This window comes from Pleurodeles waltl, chromosome 9 (genome assembly GCF_031143425.1).
Source record: "Pleurodeles waltl isolate 20211129_DDA chromosome 9, aPleWal1.hap1.20221129, whole genome shotgun sequence".
Lineage (NCBI taxonomy): Eukaryota > Metazoa > Chordata > Amphibia > Caudata > Salamandridae > Pleurodeles > Pleurodeles waltl.
The window spans coordinates 1,101,146,421-1,101,173,430 of record NC_090448.1 but is presented as its reverse complement, the minus strand read 5'-3'; the positions used below and the strand labels follow the sequence as shown (position 1 = coordinate 1,101,173,430).

Genomic DNA, 27,010 nt, shown 5'->3' with positions numbered 1-27,010 from the left:
AAATTAGAGATAAAGTTTAATCCAACACCTTTTGCTTGCCTGGCTAATTGAGTTCCAGCAAATTCAGCATATCTGTCCCACTTGCAAAGACCTGCTCACGTCTGAAGATTGAATATTTATTTATTCATGGGATGCTTATATTTAGAGGCTTCATCAATACAAGGAAGGAGTAGGTGATGCTCAGATCTGTAGTTAGCAGAATTAGACTGGATGTATGCAGCATTGTTCACATTTTGACGGAAATGATTGCATATTAAAATGCCCATTTTGCATCAGCCAGGTGGAAAAGAGGTGTATAAACCTGCCAAAGCCATGGGTTTTTACGCCTAGAGATGCATTATCATCTAGAAAAGATGGCTGCAAAAGTTGCATTGGATTTCCTTTACACTTTATGTTACTTAATAGTTTAAAGTTTGCGCCGACCTTTGATGGCACAAGAATGTGGGACTGCACATCTCATTAGTTCCACTCATCCTCTTCTAAACATCTCCCAGGTCAGGTTAAAGCATGAAAAGTGGCATTAAAGGAGTGCAATTGCCTGTACAATGGGCATTCGTTCATTCATGTACGTATGTGTACAGAATGAGCTCATGAAGAAATATTTACATGTAACATCTTTTAGAGGTGCACAGACTTTACCTCATAGAGATACATTCACAGATATGAAACCATAAAAGACATTCTGCAGCCTTTAAGTGCGTAAAATATGATACTATGGCCACTATGGCAAAATGAAAACTAAGGCCAAGATTCTGGCTGGAAAGATGTCAATTTACACTTGTGTATGCATGCCTACGATTCATGGGCATGTTCAGTTTGACTGGAATCCACAATGAACACCAGCAAAACTACCGGGAGTATGCTACCTTTGCTTACTGTCAAGGATCTTGATGTGTAAACATTCATGGATACAGAAATATAACATCTCCCTATTGAGGTTCATCATTGTTTTTCTCCAATAGAAAATGTTTTCCATGGAGAATTCTCTTACATTCCACACTGCTTATTTTTGTGGCGTTTCTTCCAAATTTCTGCCCACCGTGTGAACTAATTACTTCTGCCTTTGACAATGTAAATATCTGCACGTATATATGTTTCTAATTAGCTGGCCAAAGATTTGTAAACACCGACAACCTTCCTAAGGTGTAGGTGTTCACATAACGTTTACTTCACCCCGTGTACCACAACGACTCTCAAAGTCAGCAGATTTGCTCAGTAAAATTCCGCAACAGTAGAGCTATTTTAAGTGTGAGAAAACCAATTTATGAGTGCAAACGTTTGCTCAATATTGGTGGGAATCCAGGATTAGATTGAAATGTAGGGCAATCAGGCAGTGCCCCACAGGCTGCTCTGACAAGACAGTGTGTGGGCAATTTTTTGTACCAATTTGTGGGCCTGTTTTATGGTCTGCTGGGCAGGTATTTACTGCTAATGTCCCTGATATTAAAATATACATTGCCTGCAGAAAGCACAAATACATGCGGTCTTCAATACCTTGGAAAACATCTATACAGTGTGTCTTTACAAGTTCAAAATTGACACAATTTGCAAACATGGGCGACTTTGTTAGCTTTCTACTTCACTAATGGGGGCCACTTGTTTTGGTGCCTGGGCATATTATCTGTCCCAGCCCGACCCTGTGTGAATGTCTGCTCGTGAATGGTGGAATGAGGGCTCCGAAATCTAATTTTGCTGGACAAATATATTTGTGAAACAAGTCCCTGAATTATGTCCTCACTCCTCTCTACTTTCAATAACTTGTTTCTGACCAAGTCCCCATGCCCTGCCAAAAACATACTTTGAATTCATACGACTCTTCTATGATGACTTCCAGTTTCGGATGCTCGCCTAAGATCGGTTTGCCCATTTCTGCGATTCGTTTGGCTTCCTCCTCCTCCATGGATAGTTTTCTTTCTACCACGTCTGAAAAATAATACAACAAGATGAGAAGTGCAATCCTGATGGTGTCCGTTCTTCCAAATTAGACTTGAAGGAGCTTTCATCAATCTCTTCTAGTTCTTGTGCATATAGTCAATGTATGTACATACAGTCAAAAGTACTTTGAAACAAGACCACATGGGGTATGAAAAGCAAGTCTTTTCTTGTACAGGAACTTCATAGCTCTCACCAATCCCCTTGAAAAGAGTGAAAGCACTACAGCACTAGGGAGTGGTGACACTGGGCCTGGAGCAATTTTCAGAGAGCAGGATGCTAAAACATCTCCCTGTTATTGAATGAGCAAATGATCAAGTACCTTCAAGCTGGATTGTGTGTGTGCCTTTGTCACGTGGGATCATGTGGTTGGTCCTGCAACACATTTTTGCAAAAATGAGTCTATTGACACATTATAAAGTATAAATTCCTAATTTGGTGGATATGAGATCTAGTATCATGGATTGACCTCAAATTCAATAGCCAAACCCACTCACAGCTCTGCTACTGGCTCAGTGCTTAATTTGTAAAACTTGGTGCAAGGATCCTTATCAGGTGGCCACTGCAGCTTGCACCACACATTGTACCTGCCAGAACTGCCATTGACAGTCCCAACACAACTCATTTCCATCACGCTCATACACGTGTGACAGTTCAGACAGCTCCAGGTCCCCAAAGCTATAAGAATGGGTTGGGCAGCAGGTATTAGTCACTTTTGATGAACATTAATAAACAACCGTTCTAATGCTCATCTCTACGGTACACAAACCTAACTGCAGGTGTTGAAAATGAATGGTTGTGTCGAGCACCGGGCACCACCAGCTCAAATTAAGCACTGCTGCTAATAATACACAGACTTGTTAACAGCTGTACTCTAAAGGTACAGATACATCCTGAAGCCTTCTGGTGATAACAACTAGGCTAATCCAGAGCTCTGAGTCTGATAATAAACAGGCTTATCTCTAGTTCTGTCCAATATAAGTATACTTTTCCCTCCAAAATAAAACACTAATTTAAGGGTTTGATTTAACAGACACCTCCAGACACCAGAAATCTTGATCTGGAAAATACTGTCTGCTATTTAACCATGCCTCAATTCAATTCACAAATTGAGAGTTTTTTTACCTTTGCTTTGCATAATACCATTATCCAGGCACATTTGCAAACATTGATTCCCCATATGTTACAATAATACATCCAGATGTTGTTACCCATTTTGAAGTTAACATTGTGTCATGTTGTCAGATCACGCAAAAGGTTAAAAATTTGGAAATGTATGTTAGAAAAATGTTGCCGTATGATTTGCTTGAAAAACAATTGTAAATTGTGCTGCAACTAAAAAGCTTGTGCATTCAATGAGAGAAGACTTTGCAACAAAGGATAGAATTAACAGTGAATACAGAAGTTATAATCTCATTCTTTTACAAAATTGAATATTAAAGATTTTTTATATAGAGAACCTTTCATCTGAAAAAGCACATCCACGATTTAAGCAAAACTGGGATTCAAATACCAAAAATCAGTCACTCAGTCTGAGTGCTCCCTGGATTGACATGCCTTAGACAAACAGAAGGGCTCAGTCACAATAGAATGGTGCTTACTGTTTTGATATTTTGAAACAACTCAATTGCAGAAACGTTTTTGATGGCAATTAGAACAATTTACAAATTTCGAACATCCTTATAACATCAATAGTAATCCTTATTACCTACAGTTAGACTCTTTCTCGTTACTCTCCTTACTAAAAGAGTTGGATACATCTGTTCAACAGGAACCTTGTGAAGTAACCGAAGGCCTTAAGAGAGCTCCTGGTCATTCCAAGGCTCTGAAAAGCTGAATTCTTCTCCTTCCTTCCTTCTTCACTATTACAAGCTAATGGTAGAAGTCCTCTTACCCTGACCTACTATATAGAAGGTCATTAAAAGGTTCTATGTCTGCTGAAAGTCATTGGTTCTTCCAAAGTAAGCAAGGCTACTCTGTAGACAGCTAAACAACGTGTCTCCTAGTTGAGTTTGGAGGCTCGGGGACCACTATGGCAGTGGTCCGACCACCGCCGTGTATGCAGTCTGAGCGCCATATTACAATGTTGGCGGTGTGCTGACTTAGAGATTGCTGGAGTCCCAGTGACACTGCCAGCCGTCCGTTGACCTCCTTGATGGTGGCTGGGGAAAAGCAGCCATCACAGGGTGGAATAGGCAAGGGTACCGCTGTGCACATTAGGATGTGCTGTTCTGCTGAGCCGACCATGGCGGGAGAGACTGTCTGCTACTCAATGGCGGAATCGAAGGAAATGGGGTGCTAGCACCCCATTTCCTGCTTTTCCCTTCAGTCTCCAATGTGGGCCCCTTCGTCCAGGGCCCCCCTTCATGGAAGCATCTGCACCCCTCAAAAGAAAAAAAAATACAGGTAAGTACATTTTGCATTTTCCTGCCATTGACTGGACTGGGCATATATGGCCCTGTCACCGGCAATGGAATAGTACATGCTCTACGTATTTGTTGCACGTGTCATGCATATGTGTACCTTTCGGTCAAAATGTACACACCTACATTGATACAAATGTAAAAATATACCTTGTATTGCTGACCATGTCCCCCGCTGGGCCACTGCAGTCACATACACCACCGCTGGGCCAGCGGTAACATTGTCATATGGTGGGCGAGAGACCGACAACTCAGCTGTCTTTTTGGGACCACCGCCTTGGCAGTCTCGCAGTCTGACTGCCAGTTATAATCAAGCCCTAAGTTCCCTCAACCTTCTCGCTGATGTAACTAAACTCTTCACGGTCAAGAATGTGATAACTACCTTCTCTAAAGGCTCTAAAAGTTACTCTACAAGAGCATTATAAACAAAAATTAGAATCTATGAAGGCATTAACAACCCTTCTAGTCAATACAATATTCCAAAACCCTGAGTAGCCTGATCAACATGGGTCTCCCTCAAGCCATCACTTTACCCAGGGTTCTCCTTAAATCTTTACTGTGGCACACTGGAGCAAAAGGTCACCTCCAGAAAAAATCTGTTCAATTGTAATTGCAAATTCTATGCAATACCACATGCAAGAAGTTGCAAATCCATAACACCACACCATTTTTATCAAGAAGACCAATGCTTATCATTGGACTACAGAGTATCTGGTCTCTGGGACTGTTGGACTCCAGCTCTCTAGAAGACCCCACCTCCCCTCTGTTCAGGCTCCATATAACTGAGCTACTGACATGGTGAAATTATATGCCAGTGGTCCAGACAGACAGGAGAAAGTCTGACTCTACAGTGGTAATGCTGCATTTTGAATTGGTAATGGGAGCCACTACATTCACATTGAGTAAGGAACTACAAATGCCACATTGGTCTTCTCCCATTTAGCATGATGTTGAAAACTCAAACAGCAAGCCTTTTCTGTATTTCACTTGTAGCACACCTGCTGAAATGCTTTGGGTTTTGAGAACCTTGTGAAAATTCAGATTAAACAGGGACTGTCTTCACATGCAAACAAGTCTATTAATGTGACAGAAATTATTTCCTACAAAGATGAGTAAACTTATGTTTGTAGACCAGGTTACATGTTGGCATCTGACTGTTGAAGTAGGCTATTCCTGCAAGCCCTGTAAGGTGTGCCACAGGTACTGTAACCTGAGAGGGGATGGACATCACTATGTGGTGGTGGTGTAAATGGGCTGAGACTAGTGACTTACACTGCATGCCTGTAGGGGGCTACAGCATTTTGTAAGAGAGAATATTTGAGAAGGCAATTATTTAGTGGCTTCATATAAGCTACCTAATGAACTGGTTCTGTATTGCTGGGCTTTGTCTTTGTATCACTAAAGGGAAGGATGACAAGATTTGATATTCATTCTGGAGAAAGATGCCCTGATATGCCTCCACACAAAAACACATGAACACACTCACCTACTGCACCCATCTTGGAGCATGTCAGCTGTCTTCATTTTGAGAGAATTATCTCTGGGCATTTAGAGTGCCCATTCTATTGTAGGCTGTCTGTACTACTAGGAAGGCAGTAAGTATGATACATTTCCAGAGTAGGGCTTATGTCCAAGTAGGTATAATGCTTACAGATAGGACACTGCTTCATTGTCCGCAGAGGAGCAACCACCTCACAAGTTGCACATATCTAGAAACAGGCCACAGGTCTTAAACAAGAAGTGTAGGCTTGTCCTGGATCTCCAAAGGATGGGGTGCTTCAGCCCTCAAACGGTCTCAATGGACCCTGCTTTGTCTCCTTTACTTGTAGGGCTGCTCAATAGGGAAGATGAGAGAGCAGCATAGACAAAACTGAGAAAGCAGATGTGGATGTAAATAGTATTCTGCTGCTTTTTGGCTAGGTTCTGTAGCACGAACCTAGCCAAAATACAAGGAATATAAATGTGCACCAGATGAATACTGAGACATTATATAAGGAACTAGAGGGCCTCCTAGGGCAGTGCCGAGCCTGGGGAAAACTGAACTGATTACCTTAGGAATGATTTACATACCTAGCACCTAGTTCTCCCCATGGTGCTTTGGCACTTATCATTCTGCATGTTTTTGGACTTAATATTGGTTTGAAAATATGAAGGTAAAGAAATATCTAAAACAAATATTGTGAAACAAAAATATTGTGATGCAGAAATATCGTTGATCTTAATATTGACTTTTTAGGTAAGTAATATTGTTTTCAAAAATATCTGTGTTCTTAGTATTGTTTTCAATAATATAGTCCTGAAAACGATCGTTCTTAAAATTATTTTAAGGTGTTTTAGTAAAATATTAATTTTATATATTAAAAATTGTTGTAACCAATATTTTAAATATAGGGCCTAATTATGAGTCTGGCGGTCACTAGACTGCCAGGCTCGCAGTGGCGGTCCGGACCGCTGTGGCTTTGACGGTCTGATCATCAAATTAGGACTGGCAAAAGACCGCCATCTCCACCAGGATCAGTGGTCCCGTCAAGATGACTGCGGTTGCGGTTGTAATAAGCCAGAGTGGTGCTGAAATCAGCGTTGCTGTGCTGATTAGAATCTTGTTCTCCGCCAGCCTTTTCATGGTGGTCTGAATGCCAGGGGCTGGCGGAGAACAAGTGCAGGGGTTCACAGGGGGTCCCCCTGCCCAGCACCCTTGAAATGCTCACTGTGGCCACAATGCCACATCGCAGCCCTGTTGCATAAACATCCCAGGCAGCGATGCGCCCCTAACTTGTCTGAATAGCACAGTTTACACCATCTTGTGCCCCACAGTCCTGGACCTTGAGGCGAAAATTGACCTCCTGACACTGAGGGCCCAGGACTCAGCTAGAGAAGGCACGCTTTAAGTAGCTGCAGAGTGTCATCACAGACAAAATGGATGCCCACAACAACAACATGGACATCCTAACAGGGGTGCTGAGGTAATTCAACACCAGCCTGAGCAGGTCTTTTCTCCCACCATCTACCGCTTCCTGTGTGACAACTACATCACAGCCAAGTACATCTGCAGCACCCACCAGAAGGGAGGCCGTGCAAGAGGCACAACCGGCCTCAGACACCCTTGCCTCTGCAACAGCTGATTCCCTCCCACACTCACAAACTGGGGTGTCCATAAAAAAACCAGGAGGTGCAGATGGCAAGACACCCACCACTGCCAGCAAGTGACATTTTCTATAATGTCCTCCTTTGTGTGCCACACACTCACTCTGTTGACTGATCCTGAACCACTTTATAAATCCAGTGGGAGGAGTACTCTGGACTTTGGACTTCCAATGGAGTGGCATCTACTCCAATGATTTCATCCAATATGACTGACCGCTTCACATAACTCTTATTTTCATTTGTGCACACATTTTAATTTAATTTATGTACACTACAATAAACACATTCATCACCAGCTCACTGTCTGCTGTATTTAATTTTACATTTAGCTATGTAGATATGCAAGACCATGTGAACCATGCAATGCAGATACAAATTTTTAGGGTAAGCAGGGATATGCAGCATGTACACAGTGTCCTCCTGAGGATAACAACCATTACACACCAACATATAAGTACAATTGTTTTGTGCAGAAGAGATCGTGTTACATTGTTTAGTACATAGGCTGTCAAGATCTCAGCAGCTATGAGGGTGAGACCATACGACCATAGCAGACTGTGTAGACCACATAATATAATAGTACAGACACCCAGAAAATTGTAGCAATGGACATATCAGACAGTGCCCTGTTACATAGGTAAAAAGTGGATATGCTTTATGTCATCAGCAGGAGCCAGATCACCTATCTCTCAAAAGGAGGCACACTTCATGGGATGCAGCACTCAGATGGCAGTACAACAGTACATGATCATAGGGTCATTATAATCCAGTGCTCCTGCATCTGGTGGTATGACATAATTATCACTGATGTGCCACAGGCTCATTGGCCAACAATGGTCAAACACATCAACAGCTACACACAGTTCATACCAAAAGACTGTTTAGCCAAAGTGAAGGGGGACTGACATGAAACTGTCCTACCACCAATTTTCACTCACCACATGATGGTACACATGATGCATCATGACCACCATACAACAATGAACATGTCCAATGGAGTGTTCTGCGCTACCATCCAATCACTGTGCTCTTGACACAGGTCGTCTACACACAAAGTATGTGATGCACATTCCCAGGGAAAATCCATGTCCACTTTTTATGTCACAATGATGTACCTGCCAATTTCACAACTCTTGTCCTGCCAGTGTGCTGCTCGAGCTGATTTTGCAGTGTGGGACAAACTCCCGGCATTAAAAATCAGCACGAGCAGCACGACTTACCACACTCTGCCACTCGCGGAATTCTACATACTGCAGCAGAGTTTTTTCTGCTCTTCATGAACTCTGCCCAGGCATAGTGATAAGCTCTCCTACTTGTTCAATGGTTACTGTGATTGTACAACTTCACCCATGCAATTGGAGTCGTCTGTGATTCATTCTTTCCCGTGGGCAACTATTGACAGTTCATGTAGCATGCATGGATATGGTGAGGCAAATGTTGGAGCCACTTTGCTGTAGCTTGTGGCTGGGGCTACTGTACACCATGGTAATGTTTGCTGATCACAGCTGTTGTTCAAGTGTGATCAGGAACATGTTGCGACCGTGTTTGTCTTTGTAATTTCAGTATCATCCAAGGCAAGTGAAGGAGACAGGGCACAACCAAGTGGGGAAATAGCTTGCCATGGTATTGCCAGTCATGACTCACACAGAGGGACCCAGGAGTGATGGGAGTGCCACAGAGGACAAAGGATCAATCTCATCTTCTTCTGATTGTTCCTCCAGTGGCCACTCCCTAGTGGTGGTGGACCCATCAGGACCTGCTCCTGTTCCATCCTTGTCTGCCACCCCAAGTGCCATCGCCACCCTCCCATTGCTCCCCACCCAGTTGGTCGTGCCCGTTGTAGGAGGCTGGCCAGGAGTGTGGTGGGTACCAACGGTACTTACACCCTATTCCCAGGTCCAGTTATCCCTTATTAGTGTATTGTAGGCAGTGTCTAGAAGCCAGGCTGTCTAGAGGTAACTGTGGATGAGCAGCCAAGGGGTTATCTAGGAGACATGCACTCAGTGTTACAAAAATAAAGGTACTTTATTTTGGTGACCCAAATACAAAAAATACCATAGAGACTATGGCCCTCATTATGACCTTGGCGGCAAATGCCACCTACTGCCGCCAACATACAGTCGCCGTGGCTACCGACCGTCCATGGCATTATGACAGAAGGCTGGCGGAATTGCGTCTACGGTCATGGCAGCGGACGGCGGTAAGGAGGCGCTGCTGCCAGCAGCAGTGCCACACCAGCAAAACACTGCCTACCATATCATGTTCCATGATACGGCCTGGCGGTGTTTTGCTGGCGGACACTGCTGCTGGCAGCAGCACTGGTCCCGTCTTCTGTCGGAGGACCCCCTGCAAGCAGGTAAGTCGGGTTCTCTGACAGGAGAATGGGGTGGGGGTGTTGTGTGCATGTGTGGGTGTGTGTGTAACTGTGTGTGAATGCGTGCATGCGTGTGAAATGCGTGTGTGCATGAGTGGGTGTGAGTGCATGTTGTGTCGTGAGATTGAGTGTGTGCTTGGATGTATGTTTGTGAGTATTGCTGTGTGTATGAATGTATGAATGCGTGGGTGAATGTGTGTATGCGTGTGTGTATGGGTGTGTATGTATGTGCGTGTATGTGTCTAAATGTGCGGGGGTCGGGAGAGGGACGGGGAGGACTCTGGGGAGGGGGAGGGGGAATGGGAGACCCCTATCAGTGCCAGGGAACGAATTCCCTGGCACTGATAGTGCCTACCGCCATGGTTTCAGTGGCAGTACAGAAACCACTGAAACTATGGCGGTGGACGGGGTCATAATGCCATGAAAAAATAGGAACATTACTCTAAACAATAAATATTTCTAAATCTAAAATAATTTTAGAAATATCCATAAATATTACAAATTATAAAATTTTTACTCTAAGCAACCGTGGGAAAAGCATTGGCCTTTTGAAGGGATTACATTTACTATTTCCAGTCCAGTCTAAGCACAATAGGAAAAGTGATGAAATTCTGCTGGGTTAAATTTATTATTTCAACTCCAGTCTATACAACAGCAAGGAAAGTGTTGGACTTCAGAGAGGTTCAATTTACTGTTCTCATTCCAGTCTAAGCAACAGTGAGGAAAGCACTGGACTTTGGAGGGGTTAAACTTACTATTCCTACACCAATCTAAGCAACAGTAGAGAGATCATTGGACTTTGGATGGTTAAGATTTACTACTCCCACTCCAATCTAAGCAACAGTAGTGAAAAACTTGGAATTTGGAGGGGTTAGATTTACTATTCCCATTCCAGTCTAAGCAACAGTAGAAGAAGCATTGGACTTCGGAAAGATTCGATTTACTATTCCCACTTTAGTTTAAGCAACAGTAGGAAGAGCATTGGACTTTGGAGGGGTTAGATTTACCATTACCACTCAGTCTAGGCAACAGTATGGAAAGTGTTGGAATCTGGAGTTAGATTTACTGTTACAACTACAGTATATACAACATCAAGGACAGTTTTAGACTTCAGAGAGGTCAGATTTACTATGCAAAAGTATTTTTAAGTGTTACACTTTGGAAGGCTTGAATTTACTATTCCCATACCAGTCTAAGCAACAGTAGGGAAACCACTGGAATTCAGCTGGGTCAGATTTACTATCCCTCTCCAGTCTAAGCAGCAGTAGGGAAAGCACTGGATATCGGAAGGATTAGATTTACTATATCAACTGCAGGGTAAACAACAGTAGGGAAAGTGTTGGACTTTAAAAGGGTTACAAATAATAACAGAAATCCTAATAATGAACTAGAATTTGTCAATAAGTAATAAAAATGATATTATAAGACATAAAAATAAATATGATATTATGTAATAAAAATATTTAAAATGTGTAGAAAATAAATTAAAAAGCTAAACAAAACTTGCAATATTGTTCACTTATCAAACTACAAAAACAAAATACCAAAGTATTTAATTTAAATGAATACTATTTTTTTTTTAAAAAGCATTCAACATACATTTCAAAAACACTTACAATTCAATTAACAATTTAAAAAAACTAAGTTATTGCCATAAAAAGTACACCATTAAAATTATAGATATTCACTACTTTATTACATAAACAAATGAATACACAAAATATTATAATTAAAAAAATTCCTGTCCTATATCATTAGCAAAAATGGCAAAGTAGCAAAAATACATTCATAATAAACATATTAACATTAAAATACACATAAAAATTCAGAAATTAAATAACTTCAAAACATTAGGAATTTACATAATTAGTATTTGAAATAAATTGTTTATTTAAAATAAAAATAAGTTAACAATAAATATAGATTAATTTTACTTTAATTAACTACACATCGTATTCCCCTACAAACCCAACAACCTACTTCTAAAATATAACTTACAACTACTAATATAAAAAAATACATAAAAACTAACAAATTAAAATAACAACTATTTTAACAATGAAATAATTAAGATGAGTAAAAAGCAATTAAATATTTACCATTAAAGTTAAATAATTTATATTTCAATTACCTTTCCTCCCTATTCCTCTACAACCCCAGCAACCCTCTACTAAAATATAACTTGCTATTTCTAAAACTAAAATAAAACTAAAAGTTAATTAACAAATCAAAATCAAAAGTGTAGTATAATAAATGAACAAATAAAATAAAATGAATTAAATAGTTGAAGTACAATTAAGAAATAATTACCATTAAATATAATGTATTTATTTTTTAATTAACTTCCCACTCTTTTCCCCTACAAGCCCAACAACCCGCCATTACATTATAAATAAATTATTAAGCTTAAATATAAGTTAGTATAACACCTAAAATTGCAAACAATGGGCCTGATTATTAGTTCGGCAGACTGGATGACCCATCCGCTAAACGTCCAACGATGAGGTTGCCACCATACTGGCTACCTCCCCCTGGGCCCATTACGACGTTCCTACTGGGTTGACAGTCAGAAACCAAGGTTTCCAGACCTCAGTCCAGCGGGAAAGTGGGCATAGTATTGTCACCAGCTTATAATCAAGCTGGCGGCAGTGTTGTTGCCCGCAGGATGCACCAGGACCCTCGCAATGCTCACTGTCTGCACTGCACAGCAGACAGTGAGCATTTTGAAGGTGCTAGGAAGGGGGACCCCTGCACAGCCCATGCCAAGTGCATGTGCAGTGCAGAGGCCCCCTTGTGGCCCCCTGCACCTGTGGTCCGCCAGCCTTTTCATGGCAGTGAAACCACCATGAAAAGGCTGGCAGAGAACCAGGTCGTAATCAGCAGGGCGGATCTAAGTTTAGTGCTGCCCTGCCTGATTCCGATTTGCACTGCTGTCTGGCCGTCGGGAACATTGTTCTCTGGTTGTGGTCGTTTAGCGGTTTGACTGCCAAACACCTAATTTGGCAGTCAGACAGCCAGTCTCGTAATGAGGGCATGTATGTTAAAAAAAGAGAAATAATTGTAATTAACAATGCTATCACCTAAAATTAATATTTTTACTAAAACTAATTAAAGTAATTAAAAAACAATATTTTTGCAACTATAGTAAAGAAAACACTATTCTTGACAACAATATTATTTGCCAAAAAAAGATATTCTTGCCAACAATAATCTGTTCTACGTATTTTTGTATTTGCACCATTTATTTATGATATTTATGTAACTGATATTTAAAACTCAATATTTGTCCAAGGATAGTCTGTCGTGCAAGTGAAAGATGGGAAGGTAGTCACTAGATATGCCGAGTCATCCCTTTGAAGCAGACAAAGCATGTGAAAGTTTATCATACAGAAAAGGGGTTTGAGGATATCAAATTTCCTCAAAGTTTGCAAACAATGTGCAACCTCCAGGTTAATGTTGCGTTGCACAGGATACGGTCTACATACCCAAAAAAATGCATTCATCCAAAGTTTGAAACTTATTGACAAAAGTTAATTTATGTTTTTTTTCCAAGTACTAGAGACCATGCCTTCAAAGGATGAAGACAGAATGGTGATGAAGATGACTGAAGGCCTGCATAAGAAATAATAAAAAGAGAGATTGAACAGTATCGGAGAGAGGTGGCTATGGAAGGTATGATAGAGATTTGTTGATACCCCAGGCATATTAGAACAGTAAACATATTACAATCAGGTCTATTCATTCATAACTGGGCCAAGATATATGCCTTATAAGCTAGAAGCTTGGCAGCAGACTATTGAACGCCTTCAAAAAAGGGTGGCAAATGAATGGAACCTCCCCGTTTAGCACGACCAGAAGGGCAAAATGAAAAGCAAAATATTTAGGCCATGGGTCACACAAGAAAACAATAATGATGTAATATCAGAGATATACCCTTAGACTCAAGAGAGATTAGGTTATGCAAGCAGGCATGGAAATAGGGAGACTGATTGGTCAAATAATTACTTATCTGCTATTGCTACTTAACATCATCAATTTGTTGTATCAAGCAATCGAAGATTTGTAAAGTGCAGCAAATCACCCGTGAGGGCCTCAAGATGCTCGAGTAGCTAACTGCTTCTCTGGTGATCTACTCATTGAAACAGCCAGGTCTTGAGTCCTTTCTTGAATTGCTGGAGCGATGAGGAGGTTCTGAGGTGCAGCGGCAGGTCATCCCAAACTTTGGCCACCAGGTGTAAGAAGGAGCATCCTTCGCTGTTGCTTCAACAGATCCAGGGGTGTTTGCGAGAGAAGGGGCGGTGGATCATAGGTGTCTGATTGGTTGGAGGAAGGTTATACGTTTGTTGTATGTATAGTGAGGCAAGATCCAAGGGGCACCGAAGGGACACCCACGCACGGCCATGACGGAAATAGAATGAGTTCAGAATTAACAGATTTTGAGCAGTTTCAAGTAAAAGATGATGCTGTACATCAACTCAGGGATAATGTTTCAGAAGGCTGCAGTATGGATAAAAAAAACTACTAAGGGCCTAATTACGACTTTGGTGGTTGGACTGAGCGGACCGGCAAAGCCGCAGGGAGGAGGCTGCCATCATGCCGGCAGCCTCCTCCCCAGTCATATTAAAATGTTTCCACCGGGCTGACCAGCAGAAACATCGTATCATGATGTTTCCGCCAGTCAGACCGGCAGAAACAGTGCCATGGCATTGGCCTCGGCTCTGTTAAGGGGGCACTGGCTTTCCACCAGCCTTTTCATGACGGGGACCCCGTCATGAAAAGTCTGGCACAAAGAAGACTCGTGAACTCAGCGCCGCCGTGGCTGAACGCAACTGTGACCGTGGCCACCCCATCGGGAACCATGTTCCTGGCGGTGGCGGCAGTCCCCTGGTAGTCAGACCACCAGGGTCGTAATCTGGCAGTCGAACCACCAGGAGTGCAGCGGTCCGACCACCACCACAAGTCTGGAGGACCACCAGACTTGTAATGAGGCCCTAAGTCCATGAAAATATTCTTTTTTTACCAAACCATGACAAAAGAGACCTGGAATATTTAAAATCTGCTGGTGATTACTGAGTCTCGAAGATGCACACAAAAGGTGTTGCCTTGATTATCTACTATCCTGACACACGCAATAAATCGGTTCCCGAAAGCTTCCTTGCTTCAACTTAAGATAAAGAGCTGACGGAGTTATAAAGCCCATAAGGAAGCACTCTGGAACGAATACGTTCAACATGCTCATTAGCACCTTTTATTGTGTACATCATTAGCACCTTTAATTACACAGTTTACTATCACCTTTAATTGCAGAGTTTATTAACACCTTTGCTTCATTAGTGATTCATTAGCGCTCTGCGGTCGGGGGAGGGAATGGAACTTCTTATTTAACACTGATGATGTGTTTCCAATCAAAGACGAAGTTAAGATCTCGTGCTATTGCAGTAATATTTATGTGCAAATTGAAAGGAACATAATGATTTTGAAAATCTAAGTAGGGCCTCTTCGCCCTCACTAGTGAAAGCATATATTTTAATAATACAGTCACTGCTAATAGCAGTTTACAACTGCTATTAATAATGAATAATAATTTAAAAAAGTTTTATAAAGCGTGCAGCTACTCTGAGTGTCCGGCGCTAAGCAGACGACTAAGGGCCTCATTACAACTACGTTCTCATGGTGGCAATCCGTCTGCCGCAATCTTGGCAGTCCGACCACCAGATTACGATGCTGGTGGTCAGACCACTAGAAGACCATTGCCACTGCCGTACTGATCACAATTTGCCTTTCCGCCAGCCTTTTCATGGCAGGGTCATCGCCATGAATAGGCTGGTGGAAAGGCAGAGATGAGGCCACAGGAGGCCCCTGCACTGTCCATGACCATGTTGTGGGCAGTGCAGGCCCCCCCCTGTCATCACACTCAGAATGCGCAGTCTGCCATGGCTGCTAGCATTGACAGTGTGGTGGCATTGGCCTCGGCTCTCACTGAGAGCTGAAGCCAATGCCACCACACTACCAGTGTTGGCTGGCCTGGCAAGAAAATCATAATAAGGCAGTTGAGAGGCCACCAGCTTGGTGGCTGCCTCTTGATTGTCGTAGTGGCAGTCCAGCAGTCGAACCCCCCCAGTCATAATCAGGCCTTAAATGCCCGATCAAGCCTTCCGAAAAGCTGAGAGACTAGCCGACTTTTCAAATTTAGAATGAAGCAATGCTTGTGTTTCATACCCCAGAAATGTAAAGGGAGGGCATTCCAAGCTGTGGGGGCAAGATTTGAAAAGTAAGTGACTCCCCATCTATTTCTTTCAAATCAAGCAACCAAAGTTCAAAGGGCATCAGATGAGCAAAGAGTTCTTGTACAATGGTATGGAGTCAGCCTGTTGGCCAGATATGCAGGAGTGGTCTAGTAGTAAGTTCTATGGGCCAGAAGAAGCCCTTTTAACCGTCTCCTCTCCTTAGTCGGCAACCAGTGAAATATTTAAGATTATAATGCATATGATCCCCTCTGGGGACATTCAGTAGAAGCTGAGCAGTGGCATTCTGAACCAGCTGAAGTCTCTGTAGCTGTTAAGCTGGAAGACCCACATAAAGAGCACTGGCATAATCTAGCTGTGAGGTAGTGAGGGAATTAAAAGCACAAGCATAATGCATGCCACCTGGGAGTGAAAGCCAGTACAATTATCAAATTTCACCCCAGAAAATGCACTATGTCAGCCAGGGCTGGAGGGACAGAAACGAGAGTGGGCCAACATTTACCATCCAACACTGAGGTTGCGGGGAGCCAAATAGAAAAATCTCCTTTGCATTGCATTGCACTGAAGGTTACTGAGCTCCATCCAGCTAAAAACAGCAGTCAGACATGTCTTAAATCTGCTAAGAACATTAGGCATGTACCTATCCAGGGTAATAAGAAGCTGAGTGTCATCTGCATAAGATACAATCTGGACGCCAAAAGACTCCATCAGTGTTGCAAGGGGGGTAATGTAAATGTTAAATAGAGTCATGCTAAGTGTGGAGCCCTAAAGGACACTCATCTTTAGTGGTTTGGAATCAGAAATAAATGGGGCATCCAAACTGATTAGCTTCGGCCAGTCAGAAAAAAGGAAACTAAACTAGGCAGCCCTGACCCACCCACTTAATGTTTTCCTCGCAGTGCAAGAAAATTAAATGAGACACTGTATCGAAAGCGGACGATAGATCAAGGAGAATCAATGCGACTTGCTGCCTCATATCCACCGCTAACTTGATTGTATCAGTGACCTCTACCATGGTTTTTTTCTGTATTAAAAACGGGGGAGAGGACCAGCTTGTGATGGGTGTAACAGCCAGCCACACTCCAAATAACTGGACAGTTGGCTATTAATGAGCTTCTCCAAGATCTTAGAGAAGGCAGACAGTAGGAAGGTAGGCCCAAGATTAGATAAAATGGATCTGGCTGCAGAAAGTTTTTTCAATACCAGTATTAGCTTGGCTAGTTTCCAGCAGCTCACAACTGTTGCATACTGAACAGAGTAGTTTAATAATGAGTTTAGAATCAAATTGATAGCCTTAAGACTCATCTACAGAATGCAAGGCAGACAAGGGTCATCAAGAGAGCCTATTTGCATCCTGCCAAGCCTGTTCAGCCTCCTGTAGTCTAAAGGGACAGGTGCTAGCATCACCCACCCACCATCATCACCACTACTATCAGACGTGTCACCAGGGGCAGAACAGTTAAGGATTTCAACAGTGCTCTTAATTTTATTGTCAAAAAAATATGATAGCTGCTCATACAAATTGAGAGATGCCACTAACGACTTCAAAAGGGCATCCGGACGGGAGAACTTCTTCACTATTTTAAATACGTCTTTTGGTTAATTAATAAACAAAGCAATTTGGTTTGAGAAGAAGGTGGCTTGAGCTTTCCTAATGGCACAGTAATAGTCATTCAGAGCTTTTTTTGTAATGGACTTTGTCAGAAAGGAGATACACTTTACTCCAGACACGTTCTAGTTTCTTATAATACTTACACAGCACCCTAAGTTCATCATTACGCCAGGGTGCAGAGGAGAGTCTACTTGTAAAACTGGCTGATTCCTGAGCCTTAGTGGGCACAACAGTGTTCGCCATTTGCAATAGCCAGACGGTTTTAGAGTCAACCTCAATATCTCCACTCAGCCTCAGCAAGGTTCCAAAAAGAATGGACACTACCTCAGAACTCAAGACTTTAGACCAAACTCCTATATGAAGCAAGAGGTAGAATCCTCCTGCTAGCAGGAGCATAGGCAATTTTCCAAGTGAAGAAAATTATAGCATGGTCTGACCAATCAATAATTTTTGAATCAGTAACCAACACCCATTCATTAGAAAAAATGGGGTTTAGAAAAAGACCCGCAGAATTCGTAGGCTGATGGATAAATTGTCTCATTTTCCAACAGGCCATATTGTCAAGAAGTAATTTGCCTTGTGGATCAGAAGTATTACCTAGATGAAGATTCAGGTCATCAAGGACTGTAAAGTTATACAATTTCAAAAGGTATTTAGACGACCTTTCCTCCAGCGAAGAGTTAAACTCTCCAGCATAGCCCGGAGGGCGAGTAATTAAAGCTGCTGCCAAGGATACATTGGCAGATAAGGTAAAACAGTGATTCAACCCCTTTAAATCTGTCAGCTGGAATGTGACATGTGAACCTTTTTTTTTTTTTAAAGCAATGGCCAAAGCCACCCTATTTTCCCCACTCTTTTGTGATGCAGCATGGTGAAACCCCAGGTATTACAAAAACACCTCGAGGGGCAGAATTATCTGTCATCCAACTTTCGGTAAGACAGAGAAAATCATGCTCTTCCTTCAAAAACAGGTCAAAAATAGGAAAGGCATTCTTATGCAGTGAGCATTCCTCAATCAAGGCTGCCCTAATTTCTAAAGATTGTCAAGAATGAAGGAAGTTGAGGGAGGCACTATCAGAGTTACTGCCTACTGTGCCAGGCCCTGCCGTCAGAGAACATGCACAGTAGGAACAGCCAATGGCCAAGCTTTGACATAAACGGTCAAGCTCATACCTCTGCAGTGGCATCCTGGGTGCAGACTCAGAGCTCCACATGGGAGTAAGAAAGGGAATTCTCTAGAGGATAGTTCCCAGAAGTTGTCCCAGGTCACAAAGTCCACCATTAAGGACCTGTGGCCTGCCACCTCAAGCTTTTTCCTTGGTTAAAGTCACAGAAAAGGCACACTCCTGCAGCTAGAAGGATGAGTGGATGGGGCACTTCTGTGGTGTGGTCTACATAGTCACCCCATCTCTTGGCAAAGAATTTCACAATCTTCAGATAATTGGACAATGGAGAACACAGTTGTATCTGAACATCAGTGACCAAAATATTGTCTGATATATAAACTGTGTTCTAAATATTGTTTACAAAACTATTGTAATCATTTCAGTGCAAGCGTTCTATTATATACACCAATGGGAGGATAGTTCTATAATATTTTTGTCAGGCGATAGTTAGTTCATGATATTCCAATATTGGACAAGAGAACACATGTTCTACTTTTGATTACTAAATAAAGAGGCTCCTACCATTTTTCAGTATGAGACAACAGTTTTGTGTTAGTTATTTGTGTAGGAAGTGCAGCTTTCCCAGTTTGATGGCTTCTCTACATTTAGACTGGATATCAGCATGAGTGGATGTAAAGCTGGAAGGAGCATTGTCTCTTGGGGTGTTCAGAGGGAAGGAAGATTGGTGCCTATGGACCTTCATGTTCCATGCTCTATTTTACCGCTGTGAGGCTGGAGGTGCATATGGGAGAAAGGTTGGCAGCTTTACATTCCACTTTTCCATTATCCCTGCAAATAACCATTGTAACTGACTGAGCCCGTCTGAGAGGGTTCTTCTTTTGTCCGAGTCTCAGGTAGCCTGATGGTCAATGTAGCACTGATGACTAATGAAGAATTATTTTCTATAGCTGACTAGGCATATTTTTAACTAACTGTTGACTTGAAACATCAAGCTCATGGCACAACCTTAACTGACATTCATAGTATTAATCTTGGATAGTGATGGGATGTTGAGAGTAGAAATAAATACTCTGCAAAGTATGTTCCAAAATGATGCTTTTCATTCATATTAAGATACTGATAAAAGAAATAAGTTGATTTCCACTGTCCCCCACTCATTTGTTCACATGCTCACACAGATGAACAGACACACTCAAATGGACACACAAGGATAAAGTCATCACCATCCTGCAAAGGACTACATAAAGCATTTTGTGGTAGTTTACATTCTAGGCCTCATTACGACTGTGGCGGTCTGGACCGCCCCCTATGCAGCAGTCCAACCGCCACATAACAATCCTGCCGCTCCGACCGCCAGCTCCACGTGGATCTTGGATCCGGGATGTCTGGAGGTGGCGGAGATTGTAATCCACCAGGACAGCTCCTCCATGCTGATTACAGCTTCGTTCTCTGCCAACCTTTTCATGGCAGTAGCACTACCATGTAAAGGCTGGCAGAGAAAAGGTGCAGGGTGCCACTTCACTGCCCATGCATTTGGCATGGGCAGTGCAGGGGCCCCCCTGCCCAGCACCGTCGGAATGTTTACTGCCTACAGGCAGACAGTAAACATTGTAAGGCTGCTGGTGCACCGTACTGGCTACAGCATTGCCGCCGGCTTGATTACAAGCCGCAGACAATGCTGTAGCCTGTTTTCCGCTAGGCTTGTGGGCAGAAACCTATGTTTCCGCCCTGCAGCCTGGGGGGAAACTCTTAATGGGTCTGGTGAGGAGGTGGCCAGTGTGGGGGCAACCTCCCCGTCGGAAGTTCATGAACGGTGAAAACCATCCGCAGAAGTCCTAATCAGGCCCTTTGTGTCTGTGATGATCTGACTGAGAGTTGGACTCAAAGTCAGTTGAACCTGGACCTGGACTGTCCTGTCTTTGTGGCTGGGGTTCTTGTAACAAATAATTCATGTTAGAACTTGAAGAATTCTATGATTCTTTACAAATTGAAAATGAAATTTATTCATGCAATGATTTCAATTTAGATGAACTGAATGTATGTCTGTTTTATTTAGATATCCAGAAAATATGAAATGGATCCAACCATCCTGGACATAAGTTGGATGGCAATGCATTATATCATCAATCCATCAACATGCAACTCCGCTTACCCTTCACGAGTAACTGAAAAGTGAGTAGAAAAGGAGATGTTTCTATCAAAAACATTCACCACCATAACCACAGAGGAATGCCTACCCTCCTGAAAAATACAAAAAGCACAACTTCTCTAAAACCGTTATCATAAATATTTTATCTCACCACAGAACACATAAATGGCCCCTTCTTCTAATACAAATATGTAGGTGTGTAGCTTGTCTTAAAGGCTGTGTGTTCTTGGAGTATTCTTAAACTGCATTCAGGTTTCAGCACTGCATGGAGCCAGAACAGAGCAATGTGTTTAATGATCTTCCCAAGTGTCACTGATATGAGATGAATTTACCTCACATTTATATTGGACGTACTCAGGGCCGGCCTTTGACAGGCCTGATCCTAGGACATGATTAATTAGCTGGAAGGTTTTAGAAATGATGGCCACAAAAGTATGTCTAATCAATAACTTTCCAATAACGCAGGTGAATTGTGGAGGGGACGTGTAAGATTAAAATGTGAAAGATAGAGAGGATGACGGCGTGTAAGTAAGACTCACAGTGACTGAGAGACCCTTGAATGAGGCAGTCCTGATACTGCAGGTAAAATAGAATATGAAGCTTAGAATGACCTGAAGACAATGCAGGTCTGAAGAAAGAAACATGATATATCTCAAAGCACCTGTCAACACAGGACAGAAGGCAAATTAAGGCAGAGGTAGACCACTGAGTGGAGACACGTAAAGACTAGAAACCCAAACTATAACCCTTAGAGACAATTTAACTAAATTTAAAGTTGTAGAGAATTAATATCCTCTAAAATCTGACTCTTTCTAGTTTTTGCACACAAGTCAGCCTGCAGTATATCACAGAGCTACACAGCACAGTTCCTACGTATAAGATTAATTTCATGAGATCTAATAATATACAACATTGCTACAACAGGGCTCTAAATAGATATGTCACTAGCAACAGAAATGCACTAGAGAGTAATAAAAACCTTGACATTTCATTGCATACTAAAACTAAAGTAGACCAGATAAGAGAGTTATAGAGGAGAGTGAAAGATGTTCTTTCTACCTGTCAGTTATCCAGGCTAATGTACAAATTCACAAGATGTGCCATGTTTTCTAGTGCAACAAAATCCTTACTTTGCAATATGTGGTTGGGTGAAACCTCATGAGTTAAATACATCATATAGTGCTTGCGCACATATGGAACAGATGACATAATCTTGCAGCATTTTACAGTTGCGCCCTAAAATGTGACCTGGAAATTAGAAGTGTTCTGCAGAGATATTCTTTCATGTTATTTTCTTCTTCCTAAAGCTATTTGTCCGTGCCTCATGGCCCTAGTGGACGACATATACATGTGACCAGGCCTTGGGACTTATGAAGTATGTCTTCAAGCTCCTGAAAGTGTTCAAGGTGACACAAGGAGAAAAACAGAAGCAATGAAAAGGCCACATACTTATTGTAAAGAATAAAGAACATCCAAGTTGCTCCCTCTTACCATTTTCTCCAGCTAAATTCTATTACAATATAAGGTTCTTAGAACATTTCAAGGGCATGTAATATTTGTTGTTTACTGTTTCATCCCGTGTGTTTCGTTAGCATTTCATAGCAGATGGTAAGGTCTTTGCGAGGCTATAAGATGTGCATGATATTCAGACAATGTAGCACTTAGTAAAAGACTCCAACCATCGCAAGCATCCCAATGCCATTGAGTTCAAAGTTTATCGAGGAAGCATGTCTTACCTTGTGTTAACAGGAGAGCTGTTATAAAAGGGGGAGAGGGAGAAGAAAGAAGAGAAGGGAGAGAGTTAAAGCTTCTATGGAGGAGCTTCACAGCATCGCAAAAAATTAATAAGCAATCAATGCAATGTTAAGTCACACATGCTAAGTGAAAGCTTGAGGATCTGCCAAAATGTGCAACGAGGTAAGAGTTGACTAAGAGATCGCCACGTTTTCTGTAAGAATGCAAACATATTAGTGCCACTTCCCCCTTCCTTGGTCTGCAGCTTTAGGCTGTGGGATTACAGCAGGCACGACCCTTCCCAATACCCACTCTTACAGAAGTGGACATTCCTCTTTCCCGTACCACTGGTGCTTTCCATTTATTTTCACATCTTGTTTGGTCAACTCTAACATCAAATCTCTCTGATTCTTTCAATCATCACCCAAAACATCAATATGAAAAATAATGCATTATTTCAACATTTGGCAGTTAGGTTTATTGTAACACACGGCTGGTATGCATACGTGCATGAAATGTTGTCTAGACACAAGTTAGGATTTTCCACAAATCAGGAAGAAGAATTAGATTTGTGGCTGTTGGGATTCAGGGAAACATAGAAAATGTGCCCACAGGTTGCCTTGCTATTCCTATTTTCTATCATCCAATGATGCCCTTTGTCTGCACTGTACATAGTCATTTTTACTTAATTTCAATGATCGGTTTTTAAAATTGAACTTTAAAATATTTGGATAAGATTGTTCTATTGTTCAATTTATTTCAAGAGTAAAAATGAAAGGGCAATATACCGTTTTGGGTCACAAAACAGTATAGACTAACTGCAAACGTTATTGAAGCCTATTAAGAAATAAAGCCTATTGCTTAGTTTTATAATTAACAAATTTGGAAAAATACAGTGTTTGGAACATAACTCTGCTTTGTATTTTCTCATGAGACAAAACTGTAGGTTAGATGGTAGCATGCAATAAATTATTAGTAAAGGGCCACATCATGCCGAGCAAACTATTCGAAGAAGTGAAAGTGAAACTCAAATTGGAGGTCGTTGTTTAAACACAATTGTAAAGCATTCATTCTAAATGAACCATCTGTTTAAAGAGCTTGTTTATATTGTCGTTAACATTTTCTAACATATCAGATGTGTGTGAAATTTGGCCATTTAGAAGAAGGGCGGTAGTTACTTAGCAAACATAGCATTTAGTATGACCACAATTTCACACCTACACATCACTGATAATCTCTCAGACCCAGACCTTAAAGGGCCTTACTTAAAAGGGGGGGGGGTGTGGAGTTTAATCCTCAGATAATCACAGAATGTTTTATTTACCCTAAATGTGTAATTATAAGTGATAATTCTTGGCTAAAAGAATATCTTCCTATGCCACCTCTGGTAGAAATTAGACTTCTGTAGGAAATTACCTTACAGTGGCCTTAGAAATGCTTGCCAATTAACCACTGGTTTTAAATCAAACCCTAAAGCCCATCTTCTTGACAGCTTTTGTACTTTTGTGCACCGGTCAGTGTGACAGGAACATTGTAATATGCTTGAGGGGGGAGACCACCGCCATGGCTGTTGGTGCCCTCCCTGCGAGTTTGGCGGTCCTGTGGTGGGACCCTTAAACTTGTAATGAGGGTGTTAGATTTCAGGTTGAAATTTACCTCTGTGCAGTGGACCCGTGGATTTTAGTATGTTCAATGCTATGCATACTTACAGAGGTATATTTATATGTGAGTAAAGCTGCTTGTGCAAATTTACTCTTACTCTTACACTTGGTAGTAAATTTACAACCTTTGGTAATTCACTATTTCTGAATGTTAAGCTACTACAACGTGTAGACGTACATGTACCCATCCACTGAAATGAGGGAGTTTTGCCAAATTTACAAGTGGAAAGCTACCACTTGTAACTTGTCACTCATTGACAGAGGTCTCTGCAACCGGGCGAGGGGGCAAATGCTCTATGGTAATGGTAGAGTAAAAAATATTTTTATGTTAAGTATTGATATAGATTATATATTTATTTTAAATGTAGAACATAAAAAAAAAATACAGCACTAATAATTTAATTTGAATACAAAATGTAATGGATTCAAATATAACAAATATTTATGTTTATATTTATAAAGTAATAAAAAAATTACTAAAATTAAATTAAATTAGTTATTATAAAAAACGCAGTGCAAAACGATTTAAATATTTTATAATACAGTAATATTTATATGCAATTTTTAACAATAAATTAAATGTATATATATTTTAGGAAGTTCAAAATGAATGTTTATTTTAACATTAGTTCCTAAGGGGTGCCATTTTAAGAGATTGCCTCAATTATTTTATATGGCAGGGTGTTGCAGTACTAGTGGTTGGATATGTATCGTGCTGGATTTACTGCAGGTCTGAACTGGAGTACATTTACTATTGTTTTGGGAAGTTTTTGGCTGTAGTAATTTTCGAAGTGCAGTTTTTGAATAGGAAGGAGCTTATTCTTTTGTAAGGGGGTTCATGCCCCTCTCTGAACCCCTACTTAGTCCTCCCTAAACCCCTCCATAGTCCTCCCTGAACCACACTTATCTGTCATAGGAATTCCTCATTTTCAAACTACTCCCTTTCCTCCCACATTTACAATAAAAACATGTAAATACATTTGTGGGGATCTCCGCAGTTGGGGCTGGGACCTCCATATATAAAAGATAGGAGAGGCAGAGACCTCCGCAGGAAGATTGTGAATAGCATCTTGTACATGAGCAATATTTTTGTAGTGCTACTAAGCATAAGACTAATGTATTACAAAATAAAATGTGTGAATAGACCCCCTAAATCTGTATGCTATGCCTCACCCAAGTTGCAAACTCAGAATACAACATATCCCTTCACTAACAAATATTGCTCTTTACCAGTTCTGATAAACACCCCCACTTTATTCAGCTTAACTCAGAATCTGAATTTGTAGTGTAATATTACAGCTTAAAACATTCAGAGCCTCATTACAAGCTTGGCGGTCGGCCCTCCAGGCTGCCATAGTGGCGGCTGCCAAAAGACCGCCATGGTGGCGGTCACACAGACCGCTGCATTATGAGTTACATAGACAGGACTGACAAAAGTCAGCCAAAAACTCAAGACTGCTAGTCCTGTGGAGGGTGTGAAATAGGCCGGCTGACCATCAGCACCAACAGCACGTCGACCAAATGTATTGAAAGGACCCTTGTCCCTGAACTTACCAATGGAGGGTACTCACCTGAGAGGTTGATTTCTGTATAGTGTGTGGGTAGTATAAGCACTGACAGAACTGCTAAAGCCAGGCTGTGTTTGAATTTGCCTGCGCATGTGTCCATTTAGGTGTATGTCTCTTGCAGGTTGTTCCTATATGGGTATGTCCCATGCAGTAGGAGGTGTATGTGCTTTGTTGACATGTCCTTCCCCATTGTGCATATGTGCATGACATTTGTTTATTTGTGTCTCTGTGTTTAGTGCTTGCTATTGTGCTTCCATTGTGCTGTGATATGTGTGATGTGTGTGTCCATTGCAAGGCTGTTTCATGTGGTGTTTGTGTTCCATGCCACTTTGATGCATGTGTGTTGTATGTATGAACAGTACCTGGCCATTGGTGTGACAATGATGTGTAGCCTTCACTGTACCTGTGCCTGAGCTGTGTGGCTGTGTGTATCTGTATATTGTTGAGGTGCAGTGTGCGTGTGCTGCCCAATGGGTGCATATAGTGACTGTGCGTGTCTGTGTTGATATATGTTTGTGGGTGGGTGTGGTTTGAGACATGTACCTGATACTTGTGTCTTGCCCCCCCAATGTGTAAGCAGGCACAACACGCTGGTTTGAAAGTTAATGATACAGGTAGGTGTGTGTACTTACGGTTGTTGGCATCTACGGCAGCGTGGATTTTGTTGTCTTTGGGTGAGCAGGAGCAGCGGCCTGGTATTTGTGAAGGGCTCCATGGTGGCACCGGACAGTTAAGTCTGCCTGCAGGTGTCTCCCTTTATACTGTCCGTTTCCACCTTCCGATACGTGGTGGTTGGACCGCCATGGTCACAATGACGGTGTGCAACCTCGTAATGAGTTGGGCAAGAACACAGACTCCGCAGGCCTGTTTGTGCCTCCTTGTGACATTGGCATTCTGTTGTACCTGGCAGCGCCAGCGGATTGCTGGCGGTCTTCTGTTAGTGTGACTGCCATACTCGTAATACAGCGGTCCGACTGCCAGATCATTGGTGGTCGGACCACCACCATTGTGGTCCGTGGACTGTCAAACTCGTTTTTCTTC

At 41.8% G+C, this 27,010-nt stretch overlaps 1 protein-coding gene across 5 annotated transcripts in view; it reads right to left on the bottom strand.

Annotated features, from left to right (window-relative positions):
- The window catches only part of SLC8A3 (solute carrier family 8 member A3), a 451,466-nt gene that overhangs the window by 22,171 nt on the left and 402,285 nt on the right, over positions 1–27,010 (bottom strand). For 3 of the 5 annotated variants that reach the window (XM_069208808.1, XM_069208805.1, XM_069208810.1), the window contains 2 exons: positions 22,743–22,760; positions 1,799–1,923 (listed from right to left, as the gene is read on the bottom strand). In XM_069208808.1, coding sequence (XP_069064909.1) covers positions 1,799–1,923; positions 22,743–22,760 — 143 coding nt within the window. The remainder of the gene's footprint in view (positions 1–1,798; positions 1,924–22,742; positions 22,761–27,010) is intronic. The other 2 variants (XM_069208807.1, XM_069208806.1) reach the window with 1 other exon arrangement.